The following is a 27,799-nucleotide window of genomic DNA, read 5'->3' as shown; positions in this document are numbered from 1 at the left end:
TACGCGAGGGCGCTTCACCTCCAAAGTATTCTCACTTGTATTTGTAAGATGAACATTTTTAGAGTTTTGATGAGTTTCCAGACGCTCTCCTCCAACATGACTTCTCTTTAAGGCACAGGTGTCCAACACAAGGCCCGGGGGCCGAATCGGGCCCGCCACGTCTTTTTATGTGGCCCCTGACAGCTTGAAAGACATATGAACACCTTTTCTTAAAGAAATGTAAAAACATTTATTTTGAAGGTTTCAAATGAAATGGGTTAATGTTATAATATTAGAGAAATGTTATTATGTACAACATTTCTACACTCAAATAAACAATAATTAAATGCAAAGAGTTATTTCACTATATGTTCGGGAGTAGTTTATAGAGTGTTTCGGGTACACTGGCCCTTTAAGAGGCAGCCGTGACACTGAAGTGGCCCACGGTGAACATGAGTTTGACGCCCCTGCTTTAAGGGGTTGAGATGCTTTTTCTTTTTGCAGCTGAATTTCAAGATAAAAAGGTCAAAATCAAAAGGCAAAAGTTGTGATATAAAAAATATATATATATTTGACTTTATACTCATTTATATTAATTTGACTGATAGATCTCTATTCACTCGTTTGAATGCAGCGAAGGCAGATCCATCGCCTCGAGACTGGCATTCGACAGCCAAAAGAAACAACCCCAGCGCGACCTTTGACCTTTATCACGTTGTCTTCGTATATCCGTAGTTCATTCTCCGTGCTGTATCGGCGCTCTGCATTTTTTTGTTTGTTGTAAAAATAATGTGTCACTGTGCTGTCTCTCAGTTTTCAAGTGCACCTCAGCAGAGGGAGTACAGAACATCGATAAGGAACCGAGCGCCGAGTGCAGAGAAGGGTCACGCGGTGAATCACCGGAGCTTATCAGACACTCATAAAACACCGTAACTAGATGTGACATCGCTTGTAAAGCGCCGCATGTAGATTAGGTGCCCTCGATCAATGGATCATCAAGACTCTCCAATTAAAGAGGCGGTTGAATCCTAGAGGCTCCGTTTGGTGGTAATGATAAAAATAAAAAAAAGTCCATTAACGTTGCTAATTAAATGATAAGCGTAAATTAAAATACAGGTCAGACGAATGAACTGTTATTTTTAAACGCAGCAATTTATTCTGGTTGCAAGTGTAAGGGGGAGGGGTTTTGTTGTTGGGGGGGGGGGACAACTTTTACGAGAAAATAGTTGAGCAGAGTATCGTGTAGTCGGCCACTTATAGAGCTGGAGTTCTGTGAGGGGGCGGGAACATATTAAACGGGTTGTATATTCGTAAATTATAGACTGCGCTTTAGTTTTTGGCACTAATACACTGTTAACAGTTACATTATCAACTATATTATCAATTCATAGACGTAGTTGTAACTCCTAACGTCTACAATGATGATGGGATCCTGGAAACAGACATTTAATAGAACATTTCGGTCCTTTTGTGTCTCTTTGCGGTCACCTTGACTCTATTTGTGGTAGATCTGTGTTTTTATGGCCGCGTTGACTCTCTTTAGGGTTATTCTGCATATCTTTATGGTCATTTGGAGTCTTTTAGATGATTTGCATCTCTTGGTGGACTGTTTTGATATCTCTTTGGTCGTTTTGAGCGTCTCTGTGTTGTCTTTGACTCTTCTTCGTTTTAAACGTTGACTCTCTGGTGTCATTTAAACTCTTTATTGTTATTTGTGAGGTGTGACAAAAACAAACCCCCCGCCGTTTGTTAAGCAACAACATATTTTATTTTACTTTCCTGTTTTATACACTCTTTAGAAAATAAAACACATTGAATAAATACAAATTTAGAAAGCGACTGAATTGCGCCGTACTCTCACAGCGACGGGCGGTTATTCTTACGGAGCTCTCTGGAGGACGGCGGGCGGGCGGGGGGGGGGGGGGGGCGGCGTTGCAGAATCCATCCTAGAAGCAGACTTGTTGCCACACACTGCAATGAAACACGCAAGAAGACTGGGCATGCAGATGCTGAAGAGGTCCCCATACACAGACACAGAGAGAATGGGCTGGCACATTGATAAGACGTTGAGAACATCTAGAAACACCCGAGGGGGAAGGAGGAAAAAAAACATCTATATACACGGAAAATAAATAAAGAGAACTTAGGTCCAAGACAACTCTACTGTACAGATATGTCCATCGGGTGTGACCGACGTCTTTTCTTCTCACCCTCGGTTCGACCTTCGGCCGTCAGCCTCACCCACGATAAAGTTCAAATATAGCACAGTACGACATGAGATGTTCACCAACAGCAGATTGCACCATTTACAGTGTTACAAACAAGCACAAAACATCACCCGGCGGTCGGCGTCAACTGTAGCTCCCGTTCAGTGTTGTGTTTGCGATAAGGCAGGATACAGCTGAGCTCTCGGGACGCGATGTCGAGCTGCCTCGACAGCGGCCGCGTATAAAATGAACTCTACTCCCGTGTACGTGTCCTCTGGATTGGCGGATGTACTGTAAAGTGGCACAAACGAGTACAGGTTGGGGTCGGAGCGCCGAGGAAAAGCAACAACAACAAAAGAAAGGGGGGGGGGGGCGTCAGTAGTATGTTACGTGTTGTCCAGGTGAGCTTTCTCAAATCGGTCTCTATGGCAGACGAGGTTTCATCCAGGCGTGGCGAAGAAGACGACCAGAGGAGCACAGACCCAGGAGGCCGGATCGGGCATCCAGAGCTTCTCCTCGAGGAGGGACAAGGCGTGAGGGATTGGTGCTATCTGACTTCCAAGCAGTCCAGGTAGTCCTGGGCCAGGTCGTAGCAGAAACGGTACTGCTCCTGCAACGAGCGCACACACGGACCGCGGTTATTACGCACGTCAACATTTGCCTGAATTACATATTTTCTCTCGGATATATTCTGTATTTATCTTATTGTCCCGTTTCCAGATGAATGTATCCGTCTGTGTCTTCAGGGTTCACCCTCACTCGTCATCCTCAGCTCCCTCGCTGGCAGTCGTGACGCATCCACATCCACAAACATTTTATAACTCACGTAATTGCCCCCGACAGGCAAGAGAAAACAAATACTTCTCTAAACTTAATCTGAAACTTTTGAGAGCTGAATCCCAAGACCTTTCATCCAAGGAGGTTGCACTGCTGTGCCCTGCGATGGCGATGAAGATGAAGTTCTTTACCAAAAAAAAAAGGCTCGCTCACTAAACCTCAAGTCAAAACAAAGATAAATGGAAAGCTTTGCTTCTCTATTTGAGTGTGTTGACGTCCTCGAGGGAAATAATAGTCCCCTGGAGTAATAACAATTATGATGCCTTTTTTATTTTTTTAAGGGAAATATATATAAGTGACTGGCAACCATAGAGAGAGGACACAACTTAAGAAAGTTGTGTGTTTAAATTATTGAAAAATGTATGCTGTTATGCTAATTAGGGGTCCTGGTGTTTTTGTTACCTTTGGAAAAAGTAAGTGTATTTCCAAAAATGTCCAACTATCCCTATTAAAACTCCTCAATTTGTGCTGCCCTGTTTTTAAAAACTTTGATAAATCTGAAAATATAGTGAAATATGAGAATTAAAAAAACAACTATTTGCTCCGTTTATGGTAATAGGCTCTTTAACGAGCAGTTTTCCACTTCCCCGAAGTCTGTGTCCGAGGCAGAAACACGCGGTACGTTGTCATACGTCGCTGTAAACACAGATAATCATCCCTGCCTGCTCACCATCGTCTCCACCATGTTTGGCTTGGAGTTGCGCAGCGTCTTGGCAGCGAAGAACACGTCCACCATGCTGTGGTGACGAATCATCTCCAGGATCACGGTGCTGGCACAGAAGGTGCCGCTTCGCCCGCCGCCGTTCCTGCGCCCGGGGAAAAAAAAGAAGCAAACAAAGACGCGGACACGAACACACAAGAGGAGAAGCATGAAGACATGAGCGGCCTCATAAAGATGTGGAGAAGCAGCCCAGACGGCCTCTCGGAGGGGGCGGAGTGAAATGTCACAGTTTGACTGATCAAGCGCGCTGTCGGGGAAAAAAGGCCAACCGGCGAGATTTTCAAGATGAATATCGGAGGAAAGCTCTCATTAAAATACAGAAGCGGGAAGTTAATCAGATGTGAGACGTCTAACGCGCCGCCTGACCTCCGGAGACCAAAAGAGGGCCCTGGGCATGGAGATGAGGGGCCGATGTCACGGAAGGCAGGCGGCTGATGTCGAGACGCCGACACGGGGAACGTGGGAATACTTTGTCGGAGTTATTAAGTCTCATTACCTCGCGATAAAAAGGACAAATGACCATTAAGTGGGAAGTCTTTCATAAATGTCGTGAGGTGAATAATATGAATGCATTGTCACATCTTATCCAGGCCTGGATGGAGACCCCTAAAGGTCCGGTTCTTGAATCGAGCCAATGCAAGAATGGCATTGGTCCGGTTCTCCACCTGGTCCAGTTTGGTCCTGGAAGTTGATTCTCATTCATTTCATTTCCATTCAGACAAGAATAACATTCCTGGAGAGAACGTTGGATTTATAATAGTTTTGAATGTCACATCAACATCACGGGACCCTAGACCAGTGGTTCTCAAACGGGGGTACGTGAAGGTCCTCTAGGGGTACGTGACGGTCCTCTAGGGGTACGTGAAGGTCCTCTAGAGGTACGTGAAGGTCCTCTAGGGGTACGTGAAGGTCCTCTAGGGGTACGTGACGGTCCTCTAGAGGTACGTGAAGGTCCTCTAGGGGTACGTGAAGGTCCTCTAGAGGTACGTGACGGTCCTCTAGGGGTACGTGACGGTCCTCTAGAGGTACGTGACGGTCCTCTAGGGGTACGTGAAGGTCCTCTAGAGGTACGTGAAGGTCCTCTAAGGGGTACGTGAAGGTCCTCTAGAGGTACGTGAAGGTCCTCTAAGGGGTACGTGAAGGTCCTCTAGAGGTACGTGACGGTCCTCTAGAGGTACGTAAAGGTCCTCTAGGAGTTACGTGAAGGTCCTCTAAGGGGTACGTAAAGGTCCTCTAGGGTTCCGTGAAGGTCCTCTAGGGGTACGTGAAGGTCCTCTAGGGGTACGTAAAGGTCCTCTAGGGTTCCGTGAAGGTCCTCTAGGGGTACGTGAAGGTCCTCTAGGGGTACGTGAATTGCATATATTAAATATTTTTTTCAACCCAAAATGATTTGCATTGGTCCAAAAAAATATTTCACAGGGAGTACATCAGTGAAAAAAGGTTGAGAAAAAAGGTTGAGAACCATTGCCCCCTAGACTGTATCTTAAGTGTAAACACACACACACACACACACACACACACACACACGTATGGTGCAGATGCGAGTCAGGTCACTCACAGACAGTGGACGATGGTGCGTCCCTCTCCGCACTCCATCTGCCAGTTGTGGACCTGGGCCAACAGGCTGAGGAAGGCCTTCTTGGAGTCGGGCACGTCGCGGTACGGAGACCAGCGCAGGAACTGGAAGTGACGCACCACCAGCTGGCCTTCTTGAATCTTTAGAGAGCAAGAGTTTGGGAGAGGCAAGAAGAAAATAGTTTTATATTTTCCCCAATACAAGGCATCCTATATGCATGAAACCAAAACGTACTCGCTCCACACATTACAAACTCATTCAAACGTCTCTCTGGGCTTTTTCTCCCGCCGGAGGGGATTCTGTCAACACTTCAAACCCTGCTTCCAATACGCTCCAATTCCTCACTTCTAATTGGCTGTTAACGTTGCAGTGGGCTGTAACCTACCACAATAAAGTGAGACATGATGGAAATTAATGTGAACCGAGGCCACGCCATCAAAAGCATCAACGCTGCATTTTTAATGAAGCCTCGATGACTGGAGCCGGAAGGTGAAGCCTAAGCGGAAAGGCCGCCCTTCGGTCTACGCTTTCCTGAAATGTTTACGGCCATTCTGGGTTTCTGGAGCAGATACATGGTCAGTCCACATGTGTGTCCTAGTGTGTCCTGGTCCAACAAAGACCAAACAAACAACACCCACTAGACACACGACTAGAGGTCAACTTGGTGTTATAATTTTACACTACACGAAAAGTTCACGAGCTATGGATCATCTCAACAATGGGTTCACAATGGGTTCCTTTGTTACGCCTTTTTACACAGTTTTTACAAGTTTATTATTGCTAAGCACGCCGTGTCCTTCTTGCTGTATCTACTGTACTGACGTAAGAGTAGTGACTTTCTGACAGAAAGCGGATGGAGTCTCGGGCAGCGGCCTCTCGAGGTCCCTGAGAGATGCCGTGGGAAACCGTCAGACGTGGGAGGAAGATGTTTCAGGGGCAGGGTAGGAGTGGAAAGCTGTTCGGGGGGGAGGTTTGGGGAAACTAAAGGGTCGGCTAAGGTGGCGCAAGAGGAGGGTTCGTCAACTAAAGGAAGCTTCACAAGCGGCCATGCTGCACCGGCTGCATGAAGCGTCGACAGGAGAGTCACGGGATGGGAACTGGGGCTACGCTAAATGACTCGGACACCACCCAGACATGGGGTGACACACATAGACTCACAACCCACCAACACATTCAGCAACACACACACACACACACATACTGAATATGGTGAAAAATCAAGAAACCCGCTGCAGTAATTGCAGACAATAAAACGATGAAGTTTCATAATAGAAGTTCTGTTTGTTTCAATATCACATAAATGCTTCTACGGGACTTAATATGCTTATTAATGTGGCTAACGACATCGCCATACTGTTGATACGGTTGCTTTTTCCGAGAGAGTGATTATTATGCTGCAAATCATTCTGACCACTGGGAACAACAAACACCAGCTGGGACCGAGGTCACCATCCTGAATCATTATATTGGTATCAGGCTTCATTAACCCTCTTAAAAATAAAGGCGTTGATTCAGTGCTATGAAATGCCTCCTACCGCAATGCAGAGCTGGAGCGGGGGGGGGGGGGGGGGCTCTCGGCTGAGGCAACACCGGAGCGGGTGTTTTGTTGTGCCCATATTCATCATTAAAGCAGAAACATTTAGTTTGCTGAGAAAATGTAACATTTAAACAGCAATGTTGCCATTAACTCATCGAGTGATCCAGAGTTTACATTCGTTAGTGCCGTGCAGACAGCATATTGAAGGCAATGACATGCTTTCATACAATTAATTAAGGGGCAATATGGTGCACAATGGAGAAAATAAACAGGTTACATAAGGAAATCTTTTGGCGTACGTTCAGCCGTTCAGCGAGCACTGCTGTCATCTGAGTTCAAATGTAAATGTAAATGTCGCCATTTATTTACGAACCTGCTTAATTAACTACATCGATTGTATTTGTTGCGCTCTTAAAATAAACTCTTAAGGAAGACGTCCATCTTCTGTTTTGCAACTTTTATTTAACAAGTTCCCGGTTAAAACAAGAATACGTTGCGTTGTCTTCAGCCTGCTTACTGCGCCTGCCCTTCACACACACCCCTCTCTTAAAGAGACAGCGCCCCCCCTCTCTTAAAGAGACAGCGCCCCCCTCTCTTAAAGAGACAGCGCTCTCTTCCAAAGGGACAACAAGCATGTTCCTCCCTTCTCAGTTAGTTTGTGCAAAAGTGATCAACGCTCTCAAATATTGGACCAACACATACGATATATTACATAACATATTTCAGGGCGCTAGATATTGGCAATACTGTTGTATGTTCAGAATAAAGTGGCGTTGCAGTCTTTTTGGCACCGGTTTGTTCACACAATTAATTGTGCCATGTTAGAACATATTGTAGACAACTGAAATTCCCGGTATCTCGTTCTTGTAGTTATAATTAAAAGTATTACCCTGTATGTTTAGTGTGATAGCATGATGTCCAGTCACTGTGTTTTGGCAGCTATGAAGCTGAGATTATAATTAAAACACATTCAGCCAACGAGAAACACAGCCAACGTTCGAGCAGCAATTGCACATTTTACATCTAAGTTTTGTTAGGTTGAAATAGTTTATTTTGATTCCAAGATATTATAAATAGAAAATATTAGGAAGAATATTATTATGACTGTATTATGAATGTATTATGAAGCATAAGGGAAATACACTGTTTTCTGTATTGACTGTATATAATGGGAAATGTCAATGTAAAGAGTTAATGTGTATATGTCTGCCGCATGGGAATGAATGTTAGTTTAATATTTCAGAGATGTTGCATTAACACGGAAGCGGGTTGAAACCTGTGACGTTACTTTAATCCGGAAAGTAACATACTGGACTTTTATTGTGAAGGTACTTTTTAGTCAGGTGACCGGAAGTGTGACGTTTAACCCCTCCATTTTGATAATGGACTGTTAGCCAACGGGAAGGTGATGCATGTTTGGAAGAAGAAAAGACTAACCTTGAGGAAAGGTGATTGGCTGTTGTTTACTAATGTAACGTTTGTACTGGGGACCGCCGCTCTCTCGTTCCTGACCTGTTAGACGGAACTACTCGCCTTTGTTTACCGCGAGCAACCTGTGGAGCATCGGTCGGGAACGGACCCACGATTGTGAGCTTTAATCGTACTTCTTAAACTTCTTACCATTAAATATTGTTAAACTGAATCCATCGCATCCTGATCCTGATTCCCTTTGAGCGCGAGACATCCAGTACCATAATCTTTATAGTTTGTTACGATCTTATTTTTTGGATCACAAGAATGTGGCTCATGATTTCGCAGGTATAATTACCTTCGCATTGAAAATGCGGAAGGTAATGTTTTGATCGCCGTGTATTTATTTATTTATTTATTTGTATGCGTGTTATTCGCATAAGTAAAAAAGTATTAAACCGAATCGCATGAAATTTGGTGGGATGATTGGTTATTATCCGGGGACCATTTGATTAGATTTTGGGATCGATCGGGTCAAAGGTCATGGTCAAGGTCATGAAAAGGTCAAATCTTCTTTTTACCATAGCGCGGTCAATTTATATCCAATTGGCATGCAAATAATGCCAAAATGTTCATAATTCAATGCCCAATCTTGTGATATGCGAAGGTATGCGCTCAACCGAGTGCCCATTCTAGTTAATAAAATACACTAATCGTGTCGATACATCATCTTCACGAGTCGGGCCGTGGGAGTCATCTGGTCGTGGATTCACCTACCCGAGTGATGTTCTGAACCCGGAAGAGACGGATGATGACGTCGTCGTCGGCCGTCCTGGACAGAAGCTCCACTGTCATTGGTCCAAACTGCTGCAACCCCGGCTCAGGCCAATACTGCAGACAAGGCTGAGGAAAGGAAAGGAGCGGAGGAGGTAACCGGTCATTATCCCACACTTGCTTGAGGCAGTACAAATCCTTACGTCAGCGGCCAGTGATGGTGAGGCCCAGTAACAAGACACCTGAGTATTGACAGCGGAGACAATTAGCCTAAATGACAATGATTATCTACAAAGAGCGACCGTAAATTAAATAAGCAAAATAAAACGAAGAAAAAAAACCCTGCTCGCCGCCGGGAGCAATCCTTCACAACCCCGCCTCGCTTGAATTATTCATGAGTCGAAATCATTACCATTAGCACATTAGAAATTAATGGAGAAGGGGACCTTTGCTATGCCTGGGAGAGATAAACAGGAAGTTAGCCGAGAGGAATGGCGCAAACAGAAGCCAAGGTCTCCCGTCACCGCGGCTTCGAAGATGACACTACCCCCCCCGCCCACCCACCCCCGCCTCTGTGAAAAAACAGCCGTGCTGACGAGACTTTGGCGTGGAGGGGACCCCCCCTGGAGTAGGAAGCGATAATGGCGTTTCACAATGACATACGGGTATTAACAGGTGACATTGGGCAGGAAGGGAGATAAATATTTATACATTGAGACGGGCAGCTCCAACTCAGAATCAGAATCAGAAATCAGAAACAGTTTTATTGCCAGGAATGTTTACACAAACGAGGAATTTTTTTGGCGGAAGGTGCAACATTTGGACATGACAAACAAACAACAATCAACACGACAGAAAGACAACAAATAAGGGGGGCAAACGGTGTGTGTGTGTGTGTGTGTGAACTGTCAATCCACTGGCAGTGAGAGACGGCCAGGGAGGAGAAGAACAGAGTGACAGAGGAAGAGGGACGGGCTGCAGCTGACAGGCACGGTGGAAATGCTGAGCGGGAATCCGACACGACGCGGTGACAGCGCGGCGAGAGAGAGGCGGCAGGAAGTAAACCCACGCACGAGCAAACATGTGGGGGAACGATAAGAGCGCGTTAATGCCACGACAGCCCGTGTAAAGGAAACGGACGGCCCGGATTGCCGGAGCGAAGCTTTGTGGCGGTTTCAAAAGGCCAGACACGCGGCGGCCCGTCCTCCCCGCGCCGCGCGGCGGCCCTTTCACTTCTTATCTGGCCGATACACGGCCGGCACCTTGTCGCTGCACGGGAAACGCCAACGTGAGAGAATCCGGTGCAACTATGAGATTTTAAATCAAGTACGCAGGATTTCACTTGCGATAATAAGTAGTGCAAAAGAAAACTCAGCAAAACCATTTTTAGGTTTATAAGAGAAAATAATACGGACACCCCCCCCCCCCTCCCTGCCCATTATAACATTATTAATATTATATAAAATATTGTTTTACTTTTATAGTTGGGTTTCCTCAATCGAGGATTAGATATAATGGCGTGTATAATTACCTTCGCATTGAAAATGCGGAAGTTAATGTTTTGATCGCCGTGTATTTATTTATTTGTATGCGTTTTATTCGCAGAACTCAAAAAGTATTAAACCGAATCGCATGAAATTTGGTGGGATGATTGGTTATTATCCGGGGACAATTTGATTAAATTGTGGGATCGATCGGGTCAAAGGTCAAGGTCAACATCTTCTTTTTACCATAGCGCGGCAAATTTGTATCCAATTGGCATGCAACTAATAACATGTTCATAATTCAATGCCCAATCCTGTGATATGCGAAGGTATGCGCTCTACCGAGTGCCCATTGTAGTTATTACATGTTATTATTAAATTGTTACCAGTAAAATAACTTGGGTTCTAACACTCATTCTCACGTTGTCAACACATTTTATCAGACGCAAGACAAACTCACACTTATTAGTGTGTCTCATTGCGTCAGTATTTTATAAATATCCAATGATATCACACATTTATCAATTACCCAATCGACTCACCAACAAGTGGAGAAAATAAAACCAATAACACCAGAGGAGACAGTTCGCACTCCGCTACTAAACTTGAGAGATCTCAGCTGTCTGTCAAAAGTATTCATCAAGTTTGACCCCAATTTGTTTAAAAACTTCCATTAAATAATCCTCAAATGTAATTAGAGCTGGTTTCACATCAAGCACATTTGGTGCACACTTTGACGCGTTGAATTAATTCAATGTGCTGTGCTTTATGTGCATCTACTAATCTAAGTAACTCATAATGTGATTATAGAGAAAAAGAACAAGTTATAATTCATGAAATCAATCAAAAGTAATAACGAGGCGACGAAGAAAAAGAGTGCAAAGCATGATGATGTGTCGTTACATGTCACATGCTGCATGTCTCGCCCATCTCCAATTTAAATATGTGTTTTCCCCTCGTGCTCCTGTGTATTAAGGTCAGCGTAACGTTTTATTTCACATCGACTCAGATCGGCCACCTGTCAAAGACGGAGCGAGCAGCCCGGGCTCATTCATGAAACATGATGTCATCCGTCGGGAATGGGTCAACTCGGGCCCTTCCCTTCGCGAAGGAATTCTCTTTGTTCGTTCCTGAAAGTGTCTCTCCGCAGCTTTGTGAAAAAGTCTTAAGAGGAAAATCTTTAGTGCCATTTAGGAGGACTCCTGGCTGTAAGATAAGTGCCTTTGTGAACGCGGCCCCGGAAGTCTTGTTATTATCACAGAACCTCCGATTAGGCGAATGCGCCGCAAACGCGGGCACAACGGTATTCACTGCAGGACTTAATACTTATCATTCATCAGCTACACAGGACCATAAGAACCGACTGTGGTTTTACTGCAATTCATCTTAATTAATTGGCTTTTAATTAACTAAACTTAAGTAACTGATTATTCCAGCGTCCAATGATTCGCTTTTTCCTTTCAACAAGGTCCACGTCAGGCTGAGGTGGAGGTGCTTTGAGTGTTTTGAGTGTTCGCGCGGGGATAAAGGTTTATTTTGCTTCCGACACGGCAATGACGGAGCTCTATAGTTATCCAGACTCACAACGCCGTTTTTTGATTCCTCAAGGCTGGAGGAATTGCTCTTTTCAGGTGAGACTGCTGGCTAAGTGGACATGACTTAGGAGACAGCCTGACAGCTTGTTGGAGTCTTAATTTGCTTTTTGTCTCTACACTTCTGCTCCGGCGTTCAGCTTACTGCTCGCCTCAGTGTTTGGAACTGGAGGGAAGTCGGCGCTGACACTCGACACTCCCAATATCTTCCTTGGGTAATAGTTGGAGTGCATTAGTCAAAGGAAAAGCTGCTCTGTAAATTGAATAAATCAGAACGAGTGAGAATAAATGAAGACAAAAAAGCCTTGAAATCTCACATTTATCTATGAGGATGTTTTTGTAAACAAATAATGATTCATGAGAATTTGGGCTCCTTAATAAATGGGGTCATATACCAGAAAATGTTAGGAAACACTCCTAATAGTATACTGTGAAAACATCAAAATCAAAATCAGCTGTAATGCAGATGCTGTCACACACAGGGGGTTTAAAAGTTACCCACCACTAAATCACAAGTGGGAAGTTTAAATGACCTCCACCTCCAAGACATGCTCAGACGAAGGCACCTCCACCTGGTTTAATAGCCCCTCCCCTCTTACCCAGGCCGAGTTGGATTGGTTGAGCTGGTTTAGCATCACCACCGAGGTGCAGCCGTAGTCGTACAGGAGCCTCCAGAAGTCGGTGGTGGTGCTGGGCAGCGGGTGCGGCGTCACGACGAAGGCGGCGGGCCGCAGGAAGCTGTCGGCGAGCGCCGCGTTGATGTAGTTGCTGCTTTCGCCCTCGGTGGTGACGAGGAAGGCCAGCGAGCGGTCCGGCGGCAGGACGTCCATGCTGCGGTTCTTCTCGCGGTTCCTCGGCATCAGAGAAATGCTGCACTCCTCCACATCCAGGTGCGGGGTCACCGAGTTCAGAGTCTGAGGGAGGAGGAGGAGGAGGAAGAGGAGGGTGAGCAGAGGAGATGATTAAAAAAGCTCGGCGTGTGTGTTTGACAACGTGTTCGTATTCGAGATGCAGAGATAATAATGAACGACAAAGAATAACGATTGCGATAACGGAAGACGGCGACGGCGGCGGGACAGAAATTGGATCAAAGAGAGACGGGACAGAAATATATAGTCAATACTTGACAAGCACAACTATCTCCAGTCATCTCCGGGAAACTTTAAAACAAATTCATTATCGGTCTAAATCCCCACAAGGCTCAAAGGATGAAAACACATTTCCCTCAAACATTATGAATAGGCAGATTATGAAGCAATTGAAATGAACTGATTATCTAACTTACTTCCTATTGTGAATGAGTCCCGGTTGGTTTAGACAAAATTAATAGAACATTTAAGCTCATAACTGGAATATTGCATCGAGAGTCTAGACTACAGGTCCCAATTATAAGAGGCTGTCTCATTGGACGACTCATATGAGCGGCGGCACTGTGAGGGGGTAATTGTACTGCATATGAAAAGGAAATATTATAATTATTCCGGCCAAAGGTCACCAATCAATAACATAATTATAACTGCTATTAACCGGTCAAGGCAATACTATTACATTAAAGAAAAAATACACCTTCTTTGTTGCAATCTAAAACTTTTCTGCTGAGCAAAGCAGAAAATGCTGAGCAGTGTTTTTATGTTTAATGTATACTGATTAGAAAAGCAGCCGTAGTGGCCATCACTCTCATGCTGACTATTCATTTATTTTTAACAAGCTGAGCAGGTTTCTCACTGAAGACCTGCGTTGCAAGACAAACTGTGTTTGGAAGGGCAAATGTAAAAGCTCTCGTGAGGGGGACGTACACCGAATCGCAGAAATAAAAAAGGCAAGGCTTGTGCAGATAACATAACAGAACCAGAGGGAGGTCTGGGGCATTTCTTTATTTGTAGTCTATTTTTGAGGGTCCAGCAGTGATTTGTAAGAAATACAGCACCACAGGATACATGCTGGAGAAGCATTCTTGGGCACAGGGATAGTGGATCTCTTTGAAGCAGGCGGGGCCAGGAGTAAGAGCACATGTCTTAAGTTCAAATGCCAGATATAATATGCATGGGGGAGTATTATTACTGTATTCCTTTAAAAGGCAGATTTTTGTGTGAAATCTGAACATAAATACAAACCTCCACGACAGGGCCATTCTTCTGACCACTAACGACCAGCTTAAGACCGGCCGACTGTGGAGAGACTTGCTTGTTATTCAGTTTCAATAGGCCCGGGCATCATTCCTCTCTCTTTCTAGCGAACAGTTGGATTGTTGCAGCCTCACATATATATCCTGAAGATGTACTGTAACAGTTTAGCTCCACACTTTCCTTTTATTATTAGTTGTTTTCATCCTGTCTCTAACTATCACGTCATTCCCGATCCTGCTTCCCATCTCGTCAGTCCACCTCCCTTCACCTGCCTCTGATCACTCCCTCGTTAGTCCCTCATTACCTTCACCTGGTCTTCATGCCCGTCTCACCTGTTGCCCATTCCCTCGTTAGTCCCCGTCTACTTAAGTTCCCTCACTTGTCCTCTGCCAGATTGTCTTGTGTTCTTCTTGACCGAGCCCTCCAGTGTTACAAAGTGTATTTATCTGTTCCCGTCTATTTTGTTCCTGCCGGTACTTGGAGTAAAGTTAATTATTTTCCAGTTCTGTCTCCTGAGTCGTGCATTTGGGTCCACCCTAATACTCCCGTGACATGTACGAGTTTTTGCGAATTCAAACTGCATCAAAATGTAACTTTTACCTAAACTCGGGTTGTTTTGCACACTGCAAGTTGAATTAAGCTGTGTGGATGTGACTACAATCACAACTCTGGATTTTCTGCCATCTCTATTTGTGGTTTGAACATTTCAGTTCAACTATGGGTGTATAAGACTTTATAAAGTCATTTCCGGTTGGTCGAGTCTTGCCTTTCGCCGATTGGCCGTCAAATCCCGTTTATTTATTTTTTGCTTAAGCTTTATATATTTCAAGAAATACAGTACAAAATAAATGACTTGAGATACACGTGACTATTAGAATAAAGGGCTGCACTTTTTTTGTGCCGGTTTGCTTTTTGTGGTTGTAAGGATACAGCTTCCCCAGTTTGTTTTCCTTTCTTTATGTTACAGATCCTGTTTGTTCGTTTTGTCTGCTTTCTTTTTGTTTTGTTCTGTTTGTCTCTTGTTCCCTGTAAAGCGTCTTTGGGTATTTAGAAAAGCGCTATAGAAGTCTGAATTATTATTATAACTTCCTACCCTAATTCCATTTTCCCCACTGCAGCATTCCCCAGATGTCACGGGAAAGACAGGGAAGATAAGGGACCGCCAATGAGAGGCAACCATGTATTTATATGAGCCTCCTAGCGCGAATTTGAATTGTTCATAAACTCAAAACCGCCCTCTGATTCTTACGTTCTTATGCGACTGCTCTGATTCATAAAGGTATTCTTTAAATTTAAAAAAATCACCAAGATGCTGCGATGATGTTCCCGTAACGTTGGATGGTGCTACTTGTGCTCCACGGTTATTTATTCAGGCACGCCAAGAAGATCAATTGAAAGCACACCATTTTTTTTCCCCACTTTTTACAAATTTATGAGATAGATAGGAATCAACGTACCGTAAACAGGATGCAGCAGAGGGCATTATTGTTTCCACATTTATATTCACAGTATTATCAATAGGCCATTCTTCATACCCAAATAGGCGATGTATCATATAGACACGAATGCATAATACATGTCTTAAATACATGTTGTGTGTCTGTGTGCAGTACCTGAAACTCCTCTCTGAGCTGCGAGGTGTTGCTCTGAGTGTCGACCTTCAACATCTCCTTATAGGTTATGGCGAACTCGTTCACCGGGATGGCGGTCTCTCCACACAGACAGGCCTCCAGAATGGCATCATGGATGAACACATACTGCTCCTGAGAGGCAGAGAGCGGGGGGGGGGGGGAAACATTCACAAATGTACAAAGTCGCACAAAAACCATCCACTGCGTTTATGGGCCTCCCGTTAATTGCCCACTTGTGAAGAACAATGGCAAATTTAATTATTGCTGCGAATGTCGTAATGGTCGTTTTTCCCACTCTTTATCATTGTTCCAGTGCAGAAATGTGTCTATAAATGGGTAAAAAGTGCAAAAAACACACATCAGAGGAGCAACGCCGCTGCCCACACACACGGCAGTTAAATATTGCCATGAGCTGTGCAATTAACGAGGGAACCAGGATATCTGTTTTGACATCCAACCAAGCAAAAGATCAGAGCCGAGGATACATGAAACATTGCAGGCATAAAACTGTCCCTATTCCAACTTATTTATCATTTTTAATGTGTTCCGTAATTAACGAAATGCGTATTCAGCTGGTAGACGAATGCTCGCTGACAGGTGAAAAGATTCAATTAAAAGGGGGATGAATACCATTTTTTTTTTGCATTTACTGTATTGTCTCCACGTAAGAGAACATGTGAGAAATGTGTTCCAACTTTAAATAGCTGTATTTACTCTACTGATTACTGCATTGGTTTGTTTATTTGAAGACTGAGGTAAAACCCAGCAGACTTTGAATAGAGTTACTATTCTAAACAATAGTGTGTATAATAATGCAATTAAGGTGACTAGCTCATATGAGTTCATGCTTGTCTTGAAGTATCACAAAGTAGCGCTCTCATTGTTGTCTCATTATAAACCTATAAATAGTGTGTTTACATTGTGCGAAGAAACACTTCACTTCAGAAACACGGCTGTTCCCACTGCACACACTTATAATATCAAGCACTAGCGATGGGAACCGTGGGCAACCAGCAGATGAAACCGGTGAGCTTCTGGCGAACAGTGTCGGCCCTCCCCGCCCTCCCACTCACTTCAGTCTGGATCATGTTGATGCGTCGGGAGCAGAGAGTCTTGACGCAGTTGTAGATGTCCACCACGCCTTCACACTCGGCCATATCCAGCATGACGTCCAGCACAATGTAGCAGCCGGTCCTGCCCGCCCCCATGCTGGCGCAGGGGAGAGAGGAGAGGGCTCAACCAGCCGGAATTTACCACCGAAAATGGAGAGGTCTCAGCGGGGGGCCTTCAGCATCGACTGAGACACTCGGCCCGTACTCGAGTATAATGAGGGTCTTTGTTATGGAAAAATGGAATTACCATTATGGTCTGGCAGGAGGAAAATACTCAAAGTTTGAAAGTATAAAATCTATTCATTTAAGAGGGCTAAGGTTGTTTTTCACTCGCACGCCGGATGAAAGCAGTCAATCCAACTCAGAAAACCCAGACCCCGGTAACAGGTGCGTCTCGGTCCACTGCAACCTTCGGGTCATTTACTCTGGTCTCCACCAGCAGATACGTTGGTAGACCTGATGCGCAGCAGAAAGTCTCTACATCTTCCGCCTGAGACTGAAAACACACCTTTTCCGACTATATCTGGATTAAAACACAGATTTGCATTTCAGTGGCACTGGGATGGCACTTATTGTGGTGCTTTTGTGGTTCGACTGAGTTAAGGAAGTGTTGCTTCCTGTGTTCTTGTTGTTCTTGGTTTATACTCTAGGTTGAAATGCACTTATTGGAAGTCGCTTTGGATAAAAGCGTCTGCTAAATGACATGTAATGTAATGTCTTTGGTTTTTGTTTCACGCAGAAACACTCTCAAGCGATCCAAAGTGTATCGCGGCGTTTCAAGAGCCGTTCGTGTGGACTCCTAGAGCGACTGGGTCAGCGGGTAGCAGGTCCGTCTTTCAATCAGGGGGTTGGAGGTTCAATCCCCGCCTAGTCGATGTGTCCTTGAGCAAATATGTATGATTGTACCAGGATTGTAAGTCCCTTTGGATAAAAGAGTCAGCTAAATGACATGTAATGTATTGATGACGCAAATTGATCAGATACTGTAGTGACGGAGGAATGGGCGACATAGATCGAGGACCCCCTGTGGCCTTCAACCATTGAGGTTGATTTCACCACAGACACTGGCACTATTTTGTATTCCTTATTTTACTTTGTGGGCTTCCTGGTGGAGTGGCGGTGCCGATGAGTAGCCGAGCGTATGCTTTGTCTACAATAGAAGAAACAGAGGCAGCGTTCTGTCGAGGGGAATCAGAAAACTTCCATTACATATCATGGCATTGCCGAGAGGACAACTACTACACCTCAAACAAGCAAATACATGTCATTATTTTACCTTTATGTAATGTACAAACTTTAATGGAAATATTAACAAAGATATTTCCCCCTGGTGATGAATAAAGTCATATCTAATCTAATAAGCCAATATCCCACAGAGAACTAAAAATCCATCTTTCTTGGATGTCAACAGTGCAACTGCCTACATCTTTATGAATATCTTGCTGGTTATGTTTGAAACACAACATCCTCTCTTTTTTCTTCTTAATTTTTGGTATTTGTTTTTATCACTTTTGTGCTTCCCACCGACACCTACAGGCCACGCCGCCAAGAGGATGGAAGATATTTTGGGAAGTGTAGGTAAACACAAACTGGAAGTGAGCAGAGCAAATTAAATCTGTCGAAAGAAATATATGATTTAAGAGTCGAACAACACCTGCACCTGGGATTACTTAAAGCCCATGCACCTGCCGGAGCGTTTCGGTCATTCTCGGGGTGGAAAGTGAGGAGTTACCTGCAGTGGACCACCACAGGCCCTCCGTCAGGAGGTGTGGAGGCCTTGACCCGGCGCAGGAAAGCCAGCAGTCCGGTGGCGTGGTACGGCACCCCGTGCTCCGGCCAGGAGGTGAAGTGGAACTGGCACACCTCGTGTTTGGCAGGGTAACCTCTCTAGAAGAAACATCAGGCACATCTAATGAGATGCTAGTCGCACAAGAGGAATATTTAGATAGAGAGTTCGCAACGAGAAATGTTTTGGTGTTGGGACTCGGAGGCTGCACACACGGTGTGACTCACCCTTTCCATGGCGAAGGTGCATGACGGTGTACTCTGCCAGTGTTTCTGTCTTCAGTAGCGTTATCTTAATGTCACCATACAGCTCGGTGTCATCAGGCCAATACTTGCAGCACTTCATCTGGAAACACAACCAACGGCTAAAGTTCAGGGAGGTTCACGCGCACACACACACACACACACACACACACACACACAGCTACATGTACCTCGACAACAAAGATCCACATCACTGGACACTGAGATGTCAACAAGCAGAACAATTGCAACGCTCTAATCCCGTTGTGACCTTTGCTAAATATTTGGACTGAACCACAGTTGTTCCAATCATCTCCGTGATCACATTTCAAGACGCCGAGGTCCGAGAAGATATCTTTTTTTATCAGATTTCTCGAGGCGTTTCCCCCTCTTGGAGACGGCACTCGCCGTCGGTGATGGTGTTCTTTTCTTCTCGCCGTCCTCCACCCGGCAGCATTGGAAACATGCACTTTACATTTTTAAGTGAATGGGATATTGATGCGCCGGGAGCAGAGAGTCTTGACGCAGTTGTAGATGTCCACCACGCCTTCACACTCGGCCATATCCAGCATGACGTCCAGCACAATGTAGCAGCCGGTCCTGCCCGCCCCCATGCTGGCGCAGGGGAGAGAGGAGAGGGCTCAACCAGCCGGAATTTACCACCGAAAATGGAGAGGTCTCAGCGGGGGGCCTTCAGCATCGACTGAGACACTCGGCCCGTACTCGAGTATAATGAGGGTCTTTGTTATGGAAAAATGGAATTACCATTATGGTCTGGCAGGAGGAAAATACTCAAAGTTTGAAAGTATAAAATCTATTCATTTAAGAGGGCTAAGGTTGTTTTTCACTCGCACGCCGGATGAAAGCAGTCAATCCAACTCAGAAAACCCAGACCCCGGTAACAGGTGCGTCTCGGTCCACTGCAACCTTCGGGTCATTTACTCTGGTCTCCACCAGCAGATACGTTGGTAGACCTGATGCGCAGCAGAAAGTCTCTACATCTTCCGCCTGAGACTGAAAACACACCTTTTCCGACTATATCTGGATTAAAACACAGATTTGCATTTCAGTGGCACTGGGATGGCACTTATTGTGGTGCTTTTGTGGTTCGACTGAGTTAAGGAAGTGTTGCTTCCTGTGTTCTTGTTGTTCTTGGTTTATACTCTAGGTTGAAATGCACTTATTGGAAGTCGCTTTGGATAAAAGCGTCTGCTAAATGACATGTAATGTAATGTCTTTGGTTTTTGTTTCACGCAGAAACACTCTCAAGCGATCCAAAGTGTATCGCGGCGTTTCAAGAGCCGTTCGTGTGGACTCCTAGAGCGACTGGGTCAGCGGGTAGCAGGTCCGTCTTTCAATCAGGGGGTTGGAGGTTCAATCCCCGCCCTAGTCGATGTGTCCTTGAGCAAGTATGTATGATTGTACCAGGATTGTAAGTCCCTTTGGATAAAAGAGTCAGCTAAATGACATGTAATGTATTGATGACGCAAATTGATCAGATACTGTAGTGACGGAGGAATGGGCGACATAGATCGAGGACCCCCTGTGGCCTTCAACCATTGAGGTTGATTTCACCACAGACACTGGCACTATTTTGTATTCCTTATTTTACTTTGTGGGCTTCCTGGTGGAGTGGCGGTGCCGATGAGTAGCCGAGCGTATGCTTTGTCTACAATAGAAGAAACAGAGGCAGCGTTCTGTCGAGGGGAATCAGAAAACTTCCATTACATATCATGGCATTGCCGAGAGGACAACTACTACACCTCAAACAAGCAAATACATGTCATTATTTTACCTTTATGTAATGTACAAACTTTAATGGAAATATTAACAAAGATATTTCCCCCTGGTGATGAATAAAGTCATATCTAATCTAATAAGCCAATATCCCACAGAGAACTAAAAATCCATCTTTCTTGGATGTCAACAGTGCAACTGCCTACATCTTTATGAATATCTTGCTGGTTATGTTTGAAACACAACATCCTCTCTTTTTCTTCTTAATTTTTGGTATTTGTTTTTATCACTTTTGTGCTTCCCACCGACACCTACAGGCCACGCCGCCAAGAGGATGGAAGATATTTTGGGAAGTGTAGGTAAACACAAACTGGAAGTGAGCAGAGCAAATTAAATCTGTCGAAAGAAATATATGATTTAAGAGTCGAACAACACCTGCACCTGGGATTACTTAAAGCCCATGCACCTGCCGGAGCGTTTCGGTCATTCTCGGGGTGGAAAGTGAGGAGTTACCTGCAGTGGACCACCACAGGCCCTCCGTCAGGAGGTGTGGAGGCCTTGACCCGGCGCAGGAAAGCCAGCAGTCCGGTGGCGTGGTACGGCACCCCGTGCTCCGGCCAGGAGGTGAAGTGGAACTGGCACACCTCGTGTTTGGCAGGGTAACCTCTCTAGAAGAAACATCAGGCACATCTAATGAGATGCTAGTCGCACAAGAGGAATATTTAGATAGAGAGTTCGCAACGAGAAATGTTTTGGTGTTGGGACTCGGAGGCTGCACACACGGTGTGACTCACCCTTTCCATGGCGAAGGTGCGCACGGTGTACTCTGCCAGTGTTTCTGTCTTCAGTAGCGTTATCTTAATGTCACCATACAGCTCGGTGTCATCAGGCCAATACTTGCAGCACTTCATCTGGAAACACAACCAACGGCTAAAGTTCAGGGAGGTTCACGCGCACACACACACACACACACACACACACACACACACACACAGCTACATGTACCTCGACAACAAAGATCCACATCACTGGACACTGAGATGTCAACAAGCAGAACAATTGCAACGCTCTAATCCCGTTGTGACCTTTGCTAAATATTTGGACTGAACCACAGTTGTTCCAATCATCTCCGTGATCACATTTCAAGACGCCGAGGTCCGAGAAGATATCTTTTTTTATCAGATTTCTCGAGGCGTTTCCCCCTCTTGGAGACGGCACTCGCCGTCGGTGATGGTGTTCTTTTCTTCTCGCCGTCCTCCACCCGGCAGCATTGGAAACATGCACTTTTACATTTTTAAGTGAATGGGATATTGAATTTCATATTTCCGTGTTTTGTGGCATCGACATTTTCTTCAGGGCCGCGGAACTCATTTGTTTTTTTTCACACCTGCAAAGCTCGATGAAGATGTTTCGAAGCAAACCAAATTACACGTCACTCAAATCTGTGTTCGCGAAGACACCCCTCACGCTAAGGGTGATGGTTACGGTAAATCACTTGTTATTTAAGATACAATAATCCTTATTAAGCACGGTACAGATCGATGCTCTTCCAGAGCCATGGACCAACGCATGGCGTGCTGAGTGAGAGCAAAACAGCTCATGTATAACACTTTGTCATATACAGCGTATTTGGAAAAACCCTCACAGTATTCACCACGGACGTGAACACTATATAGAACATTCATGTACATCAAAGCTGTGACCTTGGAGCGCAGCCACAAAAGCAAAAAGGTGATCACTCATGACCTGACGGCAGCAACCATTTCCTCCCACAACACAGAGCAGCAGCAGCTCTTCTGATGTATCGCGAGCTCCGGGAATATATGCCCTCCATCCGTCTTCACAGGTGTGTGTGGGGGGGGGGGGGGGGGGGGAATCTGGAGAGGTCACAGGAAGAAAAAAAGGGACGGGGAACTCACCCTGCCCACTTCCACCAGCTTGGTGATCATGACAATACTGAAGCAGTTCTCCTGCCACACCATCCGCCAGAAGTCGTAGATCATCTCCTGCTTGGGGCCTGCAGAGGAAGAGATATACAGTAGAGGTGCAGGTATAGAAAGGAGGAGGGGGAGAAGCGAGGAGACGAGGCGGAGGAGGTGAAAGAGAGGAGGATAAAGAGGGCGGAGGGATGAGCCATAAGTCAGAGAAAATAGCAGCAATAACCATCAATGTAGAGGCGCTGTGTATTCCGTGCCAGGAAACGGAGTAACAATGTGTCAATCATGAGCTATTGCCCGCTCTGTGTTCTCCTAATACTACAGAGGAATGTCATTTCAATACACCCACAAATCCTCAGCTATTGTGCAAACAAGCGCCTGTGTTGCCTCTCCTGGGCACCGGTGGCAGACACAAATCACAGCCCCTGAGAAGATGGCACTTCCATTGATTTAATTACACTCCGGCGTTGATAATATCACGAGGTCCTCCCCTGTGCTGCCTCCTGCGCCCAACACACTACACTGTTGTTAGTGAACAAGATGTCATTTTATCCCATTCACTTTGTTTTATAGAAATATTATCTTGTAACTGACCTGGATGAGGAGCACTTTATAATCCTTTATATATGCTGGGATATCAGTATATATCAGCTGTGTGTGTGTGTATATACTGTACATATATATATATATATATATAAAAATATTAATAAATATATTAATACATATATGAATATATATACATATACATATATATATATTTTTTTTTAAACGGTATATCGAATGATAGATGGCGCGGCTGAGTCCAGTCGCCGTCGCGGCAGCTCCGCGGAGATTGTGCGCTCTTTTAGTTTTTGTGTTTATTTTTAATATTTTCTTTGCCACAAACACATCGGCACTAACAACATACGACCGCAGCACACTTTTGGACATAAACTTTTGCGCAAAACAAGGGTTTTTGTCCACTTTTTCCATCGATCCAGCGTGGCCGGCAGAGATCGAGCGAACCGCAACAACAGCAGTGGAGCCGCTACTACGGGAGACGACGAAAACATCGAGGGAAACGGAGCGGAATTCGAACAGACTGAGAGTTCAAGCCCACCGTCCACCTTTGCCCAGCATCCTTCTTGCTAACGTCCAGTCTCTGGAAAATAAGATGGATGATTTTAGGGCAAGGATCAGATTCCAACGGGACATGCGGATTGTAACATCTTTTGTCTGACGGAAACTTGGCTGACCCGCTGGTGCCGGATCGAGTCATATGTCCAACCGAGTCCTTCTCTGTTTTCCGTGCAGACAGAACGGAAGAGTCTGGTAAATCTAAGGGTGGAGGGGTCTGCTTCATGATAAACAACATGTGGTGCGACCCCAAAAACATTAAGACTCTTTCTCGTTCCTGCTCGCCGAACCTGGAACATCTGACGATCTCATGCCGTCCATTCTACCTTCCCCGGGAGTTCAGCTCGGTCATCACCACAGCCGTCTACATTCCACCACAAGCGGACACCGACGTAGCACTATCGGACCTACATGATGTGTTATGTCGGCATCAGAACAAGTATCCCGACGCGGCTGTGGTGGTGGCTGGGGACTTTAACAAGGCAAACCTAAAAAAAGTCATGCCGAACTTTCACCAGCACATTACATGTGCTACCAGAGGAAAGAACGTTGGACCACTGCTATACGCCATTCAAGACAGGCTACAAGGCTGTCTCTCTCCCTCCGTTAGGGAAATCAGACCATGCCGCCATTTTTCTGCTTCCGGAGTATAAACAAAGGATCGCGGGAAGCGGTAGTGACGAGGAACGAATGCGGTGGTCTGACCAATCAGAGGCTGAGCTACAGGACGCCTGAGTATCGCCGACTGGGACATGATCCAATCCAGTTCCAGTGACGCCAGCGAGTTTATGGAAGTAGTAATGAGCCTCATAGCAACGCTTAACGGACACCATCGTCCCCACGGTAAAAGTTAGGGTCTTTCCTAATCAAAAGCCGTGGGTTGATAGATCCATCCGTGAAGCTGTGAACGCCTGCACTGCTGCCTATAACTCCGGTCTTGTATCCGCAACATGGACGAGTACAAGGCAGCGGTCTATGGACTGAGGAGGGCGGTGAAGGAAGCCAAAAGAAGGTACCGAGACAGAGTGGAATCACAGATGGAGCAGCGCGACACCAGGCGCCTATGGCAGGGGCTACGGACTATCACAAACTACCAGAGCAGACCCGCGCAATGGTGAGTGCCGACGCATCCCTAGCGGACGACCTGAACTCATTTTATGCACGGTTTGAGGCTAGCAACAACAGCGCTAGCTCGCCGCTAACAACAACACCGTTAAGCGTAGCCGAGGTGAGTTCTACCGCTGGGGATGAACACACACTCTGTGACCGAGCACAGTGTGAGGAGGGCTCTGTTGAGGGTGAACACCAGGAAAGCTGCAGGTCCAGATGGCATATCTGGGCGAGTACTGAAGACCTGTGCTAACCAGCTAGCTCCAGTGTTCACCACAATATTCAACCTCTCCTGGCTGAGTCCGTGGTCCCCGCCTGCTTCAAGAGATCCACTATTGTCCCTGTGCCCAAGAATGCTTCTCCAGCATGTATGAATGACTACCGACCGTGGCCCTCACCTCGGTGGTCATGAAATGCTTTGAGAGGCTGATAAAGGACTACATCTGCGCCTTCCTCCTTCCTCCATGGACCCGCTGCAGTTTGCTTATCGCCCAAACAGATCCACGGATGATGCTGTCTCCCAGGTACTGCACACCACTCTCTCATCTGGACAGCCAGAGGGGGGCTATGAGACTACTGTTCATTGATTATAGTTCAGCCAACACCATAGTCCCTCTCCAGACTGGCCGGCAAGCTGATTGAGCTGGGACTGAACACCCCTGTGTGCTTGGATCCTGGACTTCCTGACCGCCAGGCCACAGGTGGTCAGGGTGGGCAGACACCTCAAATCCCTCACCCTGAACACAGGATCCCCAGGTTGCGTCCTCAGCCCCTACTTTACTCCCTGTACACACATGACTGTGTGGCCAGGTTCAACTCAATACCATCATCAAGTTTGGATGACACAGTGGTGGTGGGCCTGATCTCCCACACGAGAAGGCCTACCTGGAGGATGGTGCTGTTCTGTCACTCTAGTGCCAGGACAACTGCCTCATCATGAATGTCACCAAAACTAAGGAGCTGATTGTGGACTTTAGGAAGGTACAACAACAGAGGACGTACTCACCACTGGGGATTAACGGGACTACTGTGGAGAGGGTGAGCGGGTATAAATACCTGGGAGTCCACATCACCGAGGATCTGACATGGTCAACAAACACAGACACTCTGGTGAGAAAGGCAAGGCAGCGCCTACCACCTCAGGAAGCTGAGGAAATTTAAAGTTTCCCACAGGATCCTTCAGTCCTTCTACTCAGGAGCTGTAGAGAGCGTCCTGACAGGAAGCATCACAGCCTGGTTTGGCAACTGCTCCGCTCAGGACAGGAAGGCTCTGCAGAGAGTAGTGCTCGGCTGAGCGCACTATTGGAACTACACTCCCACCCTGCAGGACTTGTACACCAGGAGGTGCAGAACCAGAGCCGCAGGATCATGAAGGATCCTCACCACCCCAACAACAGACTGTTTCAGCTGCTGCGTCAGGCAGGCGCCCGTAGTCACGCTGCAAGAACAGAGAGACTGAGACGGAGTTTCTTTCCTCAGGCCATCAGGATTGTGAACTCCGACCTCACCAGGACCCCCACATAGACCACACAACTGCCCCTCTTAGGCACACACACACACACACACACACACACACACACACACACACACACACACACACACACACACTTACTGTAAATATTGTGTTGTTTTTTATTTGTAAATAGTGTGTACTTACATTCCTGCTGAGCATTGCCACTTTCATTTCACTGCACACCCTGTGTGTGTATGTGACAAATAAAACATCTTGAATCTTGAATCTTGAATCTTGAATCTCACTCATTTTTCTTACATCAAAAAAGAATGACACTATTTCCAGCGAGAAATGCCTTCAGTGTTGCTCTTTGCTCTTCTTTCAATTATTAAATTCTCTCCCGTTCTGATATAACTGAACCTGTACAATTTCACCGTAATAGGATTTTCTGATAAATAAGTAAAAACCCGCCTCATCCTTTAAAGCCAACTCTGGAGTAAACAGGTTGCCAGTAGAGACGTTTGAGAACGTGATTGATGTGATAGAAACGCTGGGTGCTCGTTAAGGTATATTTGGAAAGGATGGTTTTTCAGGAAGTCAAGCAGAAGGAGCATTTCCGTAATGGACTAGTGTCACAATCTAACGAGGATGGAAATAATGATCCTTCATTTAAGTCCAAAATGAAGTCCTGTAGAGGCTTTTAGTCTCCACCGATAAACAAACACGAGTAGTGCTGGTTTTTTCACAGCTTTTTCTTCCAGATGTCTTAACAAGATCAATCAAAAGGAATGCACTCGACTTCATGCTCAAGGGAAAAGACCTGCGAAGGCCAATAAATACAACAGAAGGAGGAGAAACAACCGTACATGCTTGTTAAATAAAAACAACACCACGGTGTGAGCGAAGCCTTCCGTTCACAAGAGCGTCCACACATACTCTTTGCTGCGGTTGACCCGATTTGACCCGACGCCAGCCGGTGTACATTTAACGTGACCATGTGGGCGGCTACTTTAACCGCTGTTTTTCCTCCTCCTCCTCCTCACGGGTTATTCACAGCGCCCTCCCTTGTCAGCAATCACTGTGTTGCTTTTCTATGTGTATTAGTGATATCAGATGTACATGTTTTGCAGCAGCAGCACGAGAAGCCCGTTAATGCATCTTCGCCAGCGGGCCGCGCCGGTCGGCTGAGAGGCAGATGATGTGTGAATCCAGCGGCCGACTGAATCTGTATGCATCGCGCAAAATGCCGGCGCTTTGGACTCGGGCTTTTCGGAGCGAGCATTGGCATTTCTCCTCCTTTTTTCCGCCCTCCGCCTCACCAACCCCTCCTCCCTCTTCCTCATCTCTGGACGTAATAGAGACTTAGCCCGGAGCACCTGCTGCCTTTAAGACCCATCTAAAATACAACAAATCAACCCTCCACCCACGGGGC

At 45.8% G+C, this 27,799-nt stretch overlaps 1 protein-coding gene across 1 annotated transcript in view; it reads right to left on the bottom strand.

Annotated features, from left to right (window-relative positions):
* Positions 1–1,723: 1,723 nt before the first annotated feature.
* Positions 1,724–27,799, bottom strand: part of ptprua (protein tyrosine phosphatase receptor type Ua) — a 202,344-nt gene continuing 176,268 nt past the window's right edge. The window contains exons 22-31 of the mRNA XM_056419063.1: positions 22,671–22,768; positions 21,546–21,662; positions 21,265–21,419; positions 16,948–17,083; positions 15,857–16,006; positions 12,717–13,031; positions 9,045–9,170; positions 5,303–5,460; positions 3,694–3,829; positions 1,724–2,796 (exon numbers count right to left, since the gene is read on the bottom strand). Of these exons, the coding sequence (XP_056275038.1) occupies positions 2,734–2,796; positions 3,694–3,829; positions 5,303–5,460; positions 9,045–9,170; positions 12,717–13,031; positions 15,857–16,006; positions 16,948–17,083; positions 21,265–21,419; positions 21,546–21,662; positions 22,671–22,768 (1,454 nt within the window). The 3' untranslated portion in view covers positions 1,724–2,733. The remainder of the gene's footprint in view (positions 2,797–3,693; positions 3,830–5,302; positions 5,461–9,044; positions 9,171–12,716; positions 13,032–15,856; positions 16,007–16,947; positions 17,084–21,264; positions 21,420–21,545; positions 21,663–22,670; positions 22,769–27,799) is intronic.

This window comes from Pseudoliparis swirei, chromosome 1 (genome assembly GCF_029220125.1).
Source record: "Pseudoliparis swirei isolate HS2019 ecotype Mariana Trench chromosome 1, NWPU_hadal_v1, whole genome shotgun sequence".
NCBI lineage: Eukaryota > Metazoa > Chordata > Actinopteri > Perciformes > Liparidae > Pseudoliparis > Pseudoliparis swirei.
The sequence above is the reverse complement of the archived record's forward strand: the minus strand, read 5'-3'. Positions and strand labels throughout refer to the sequence as shown.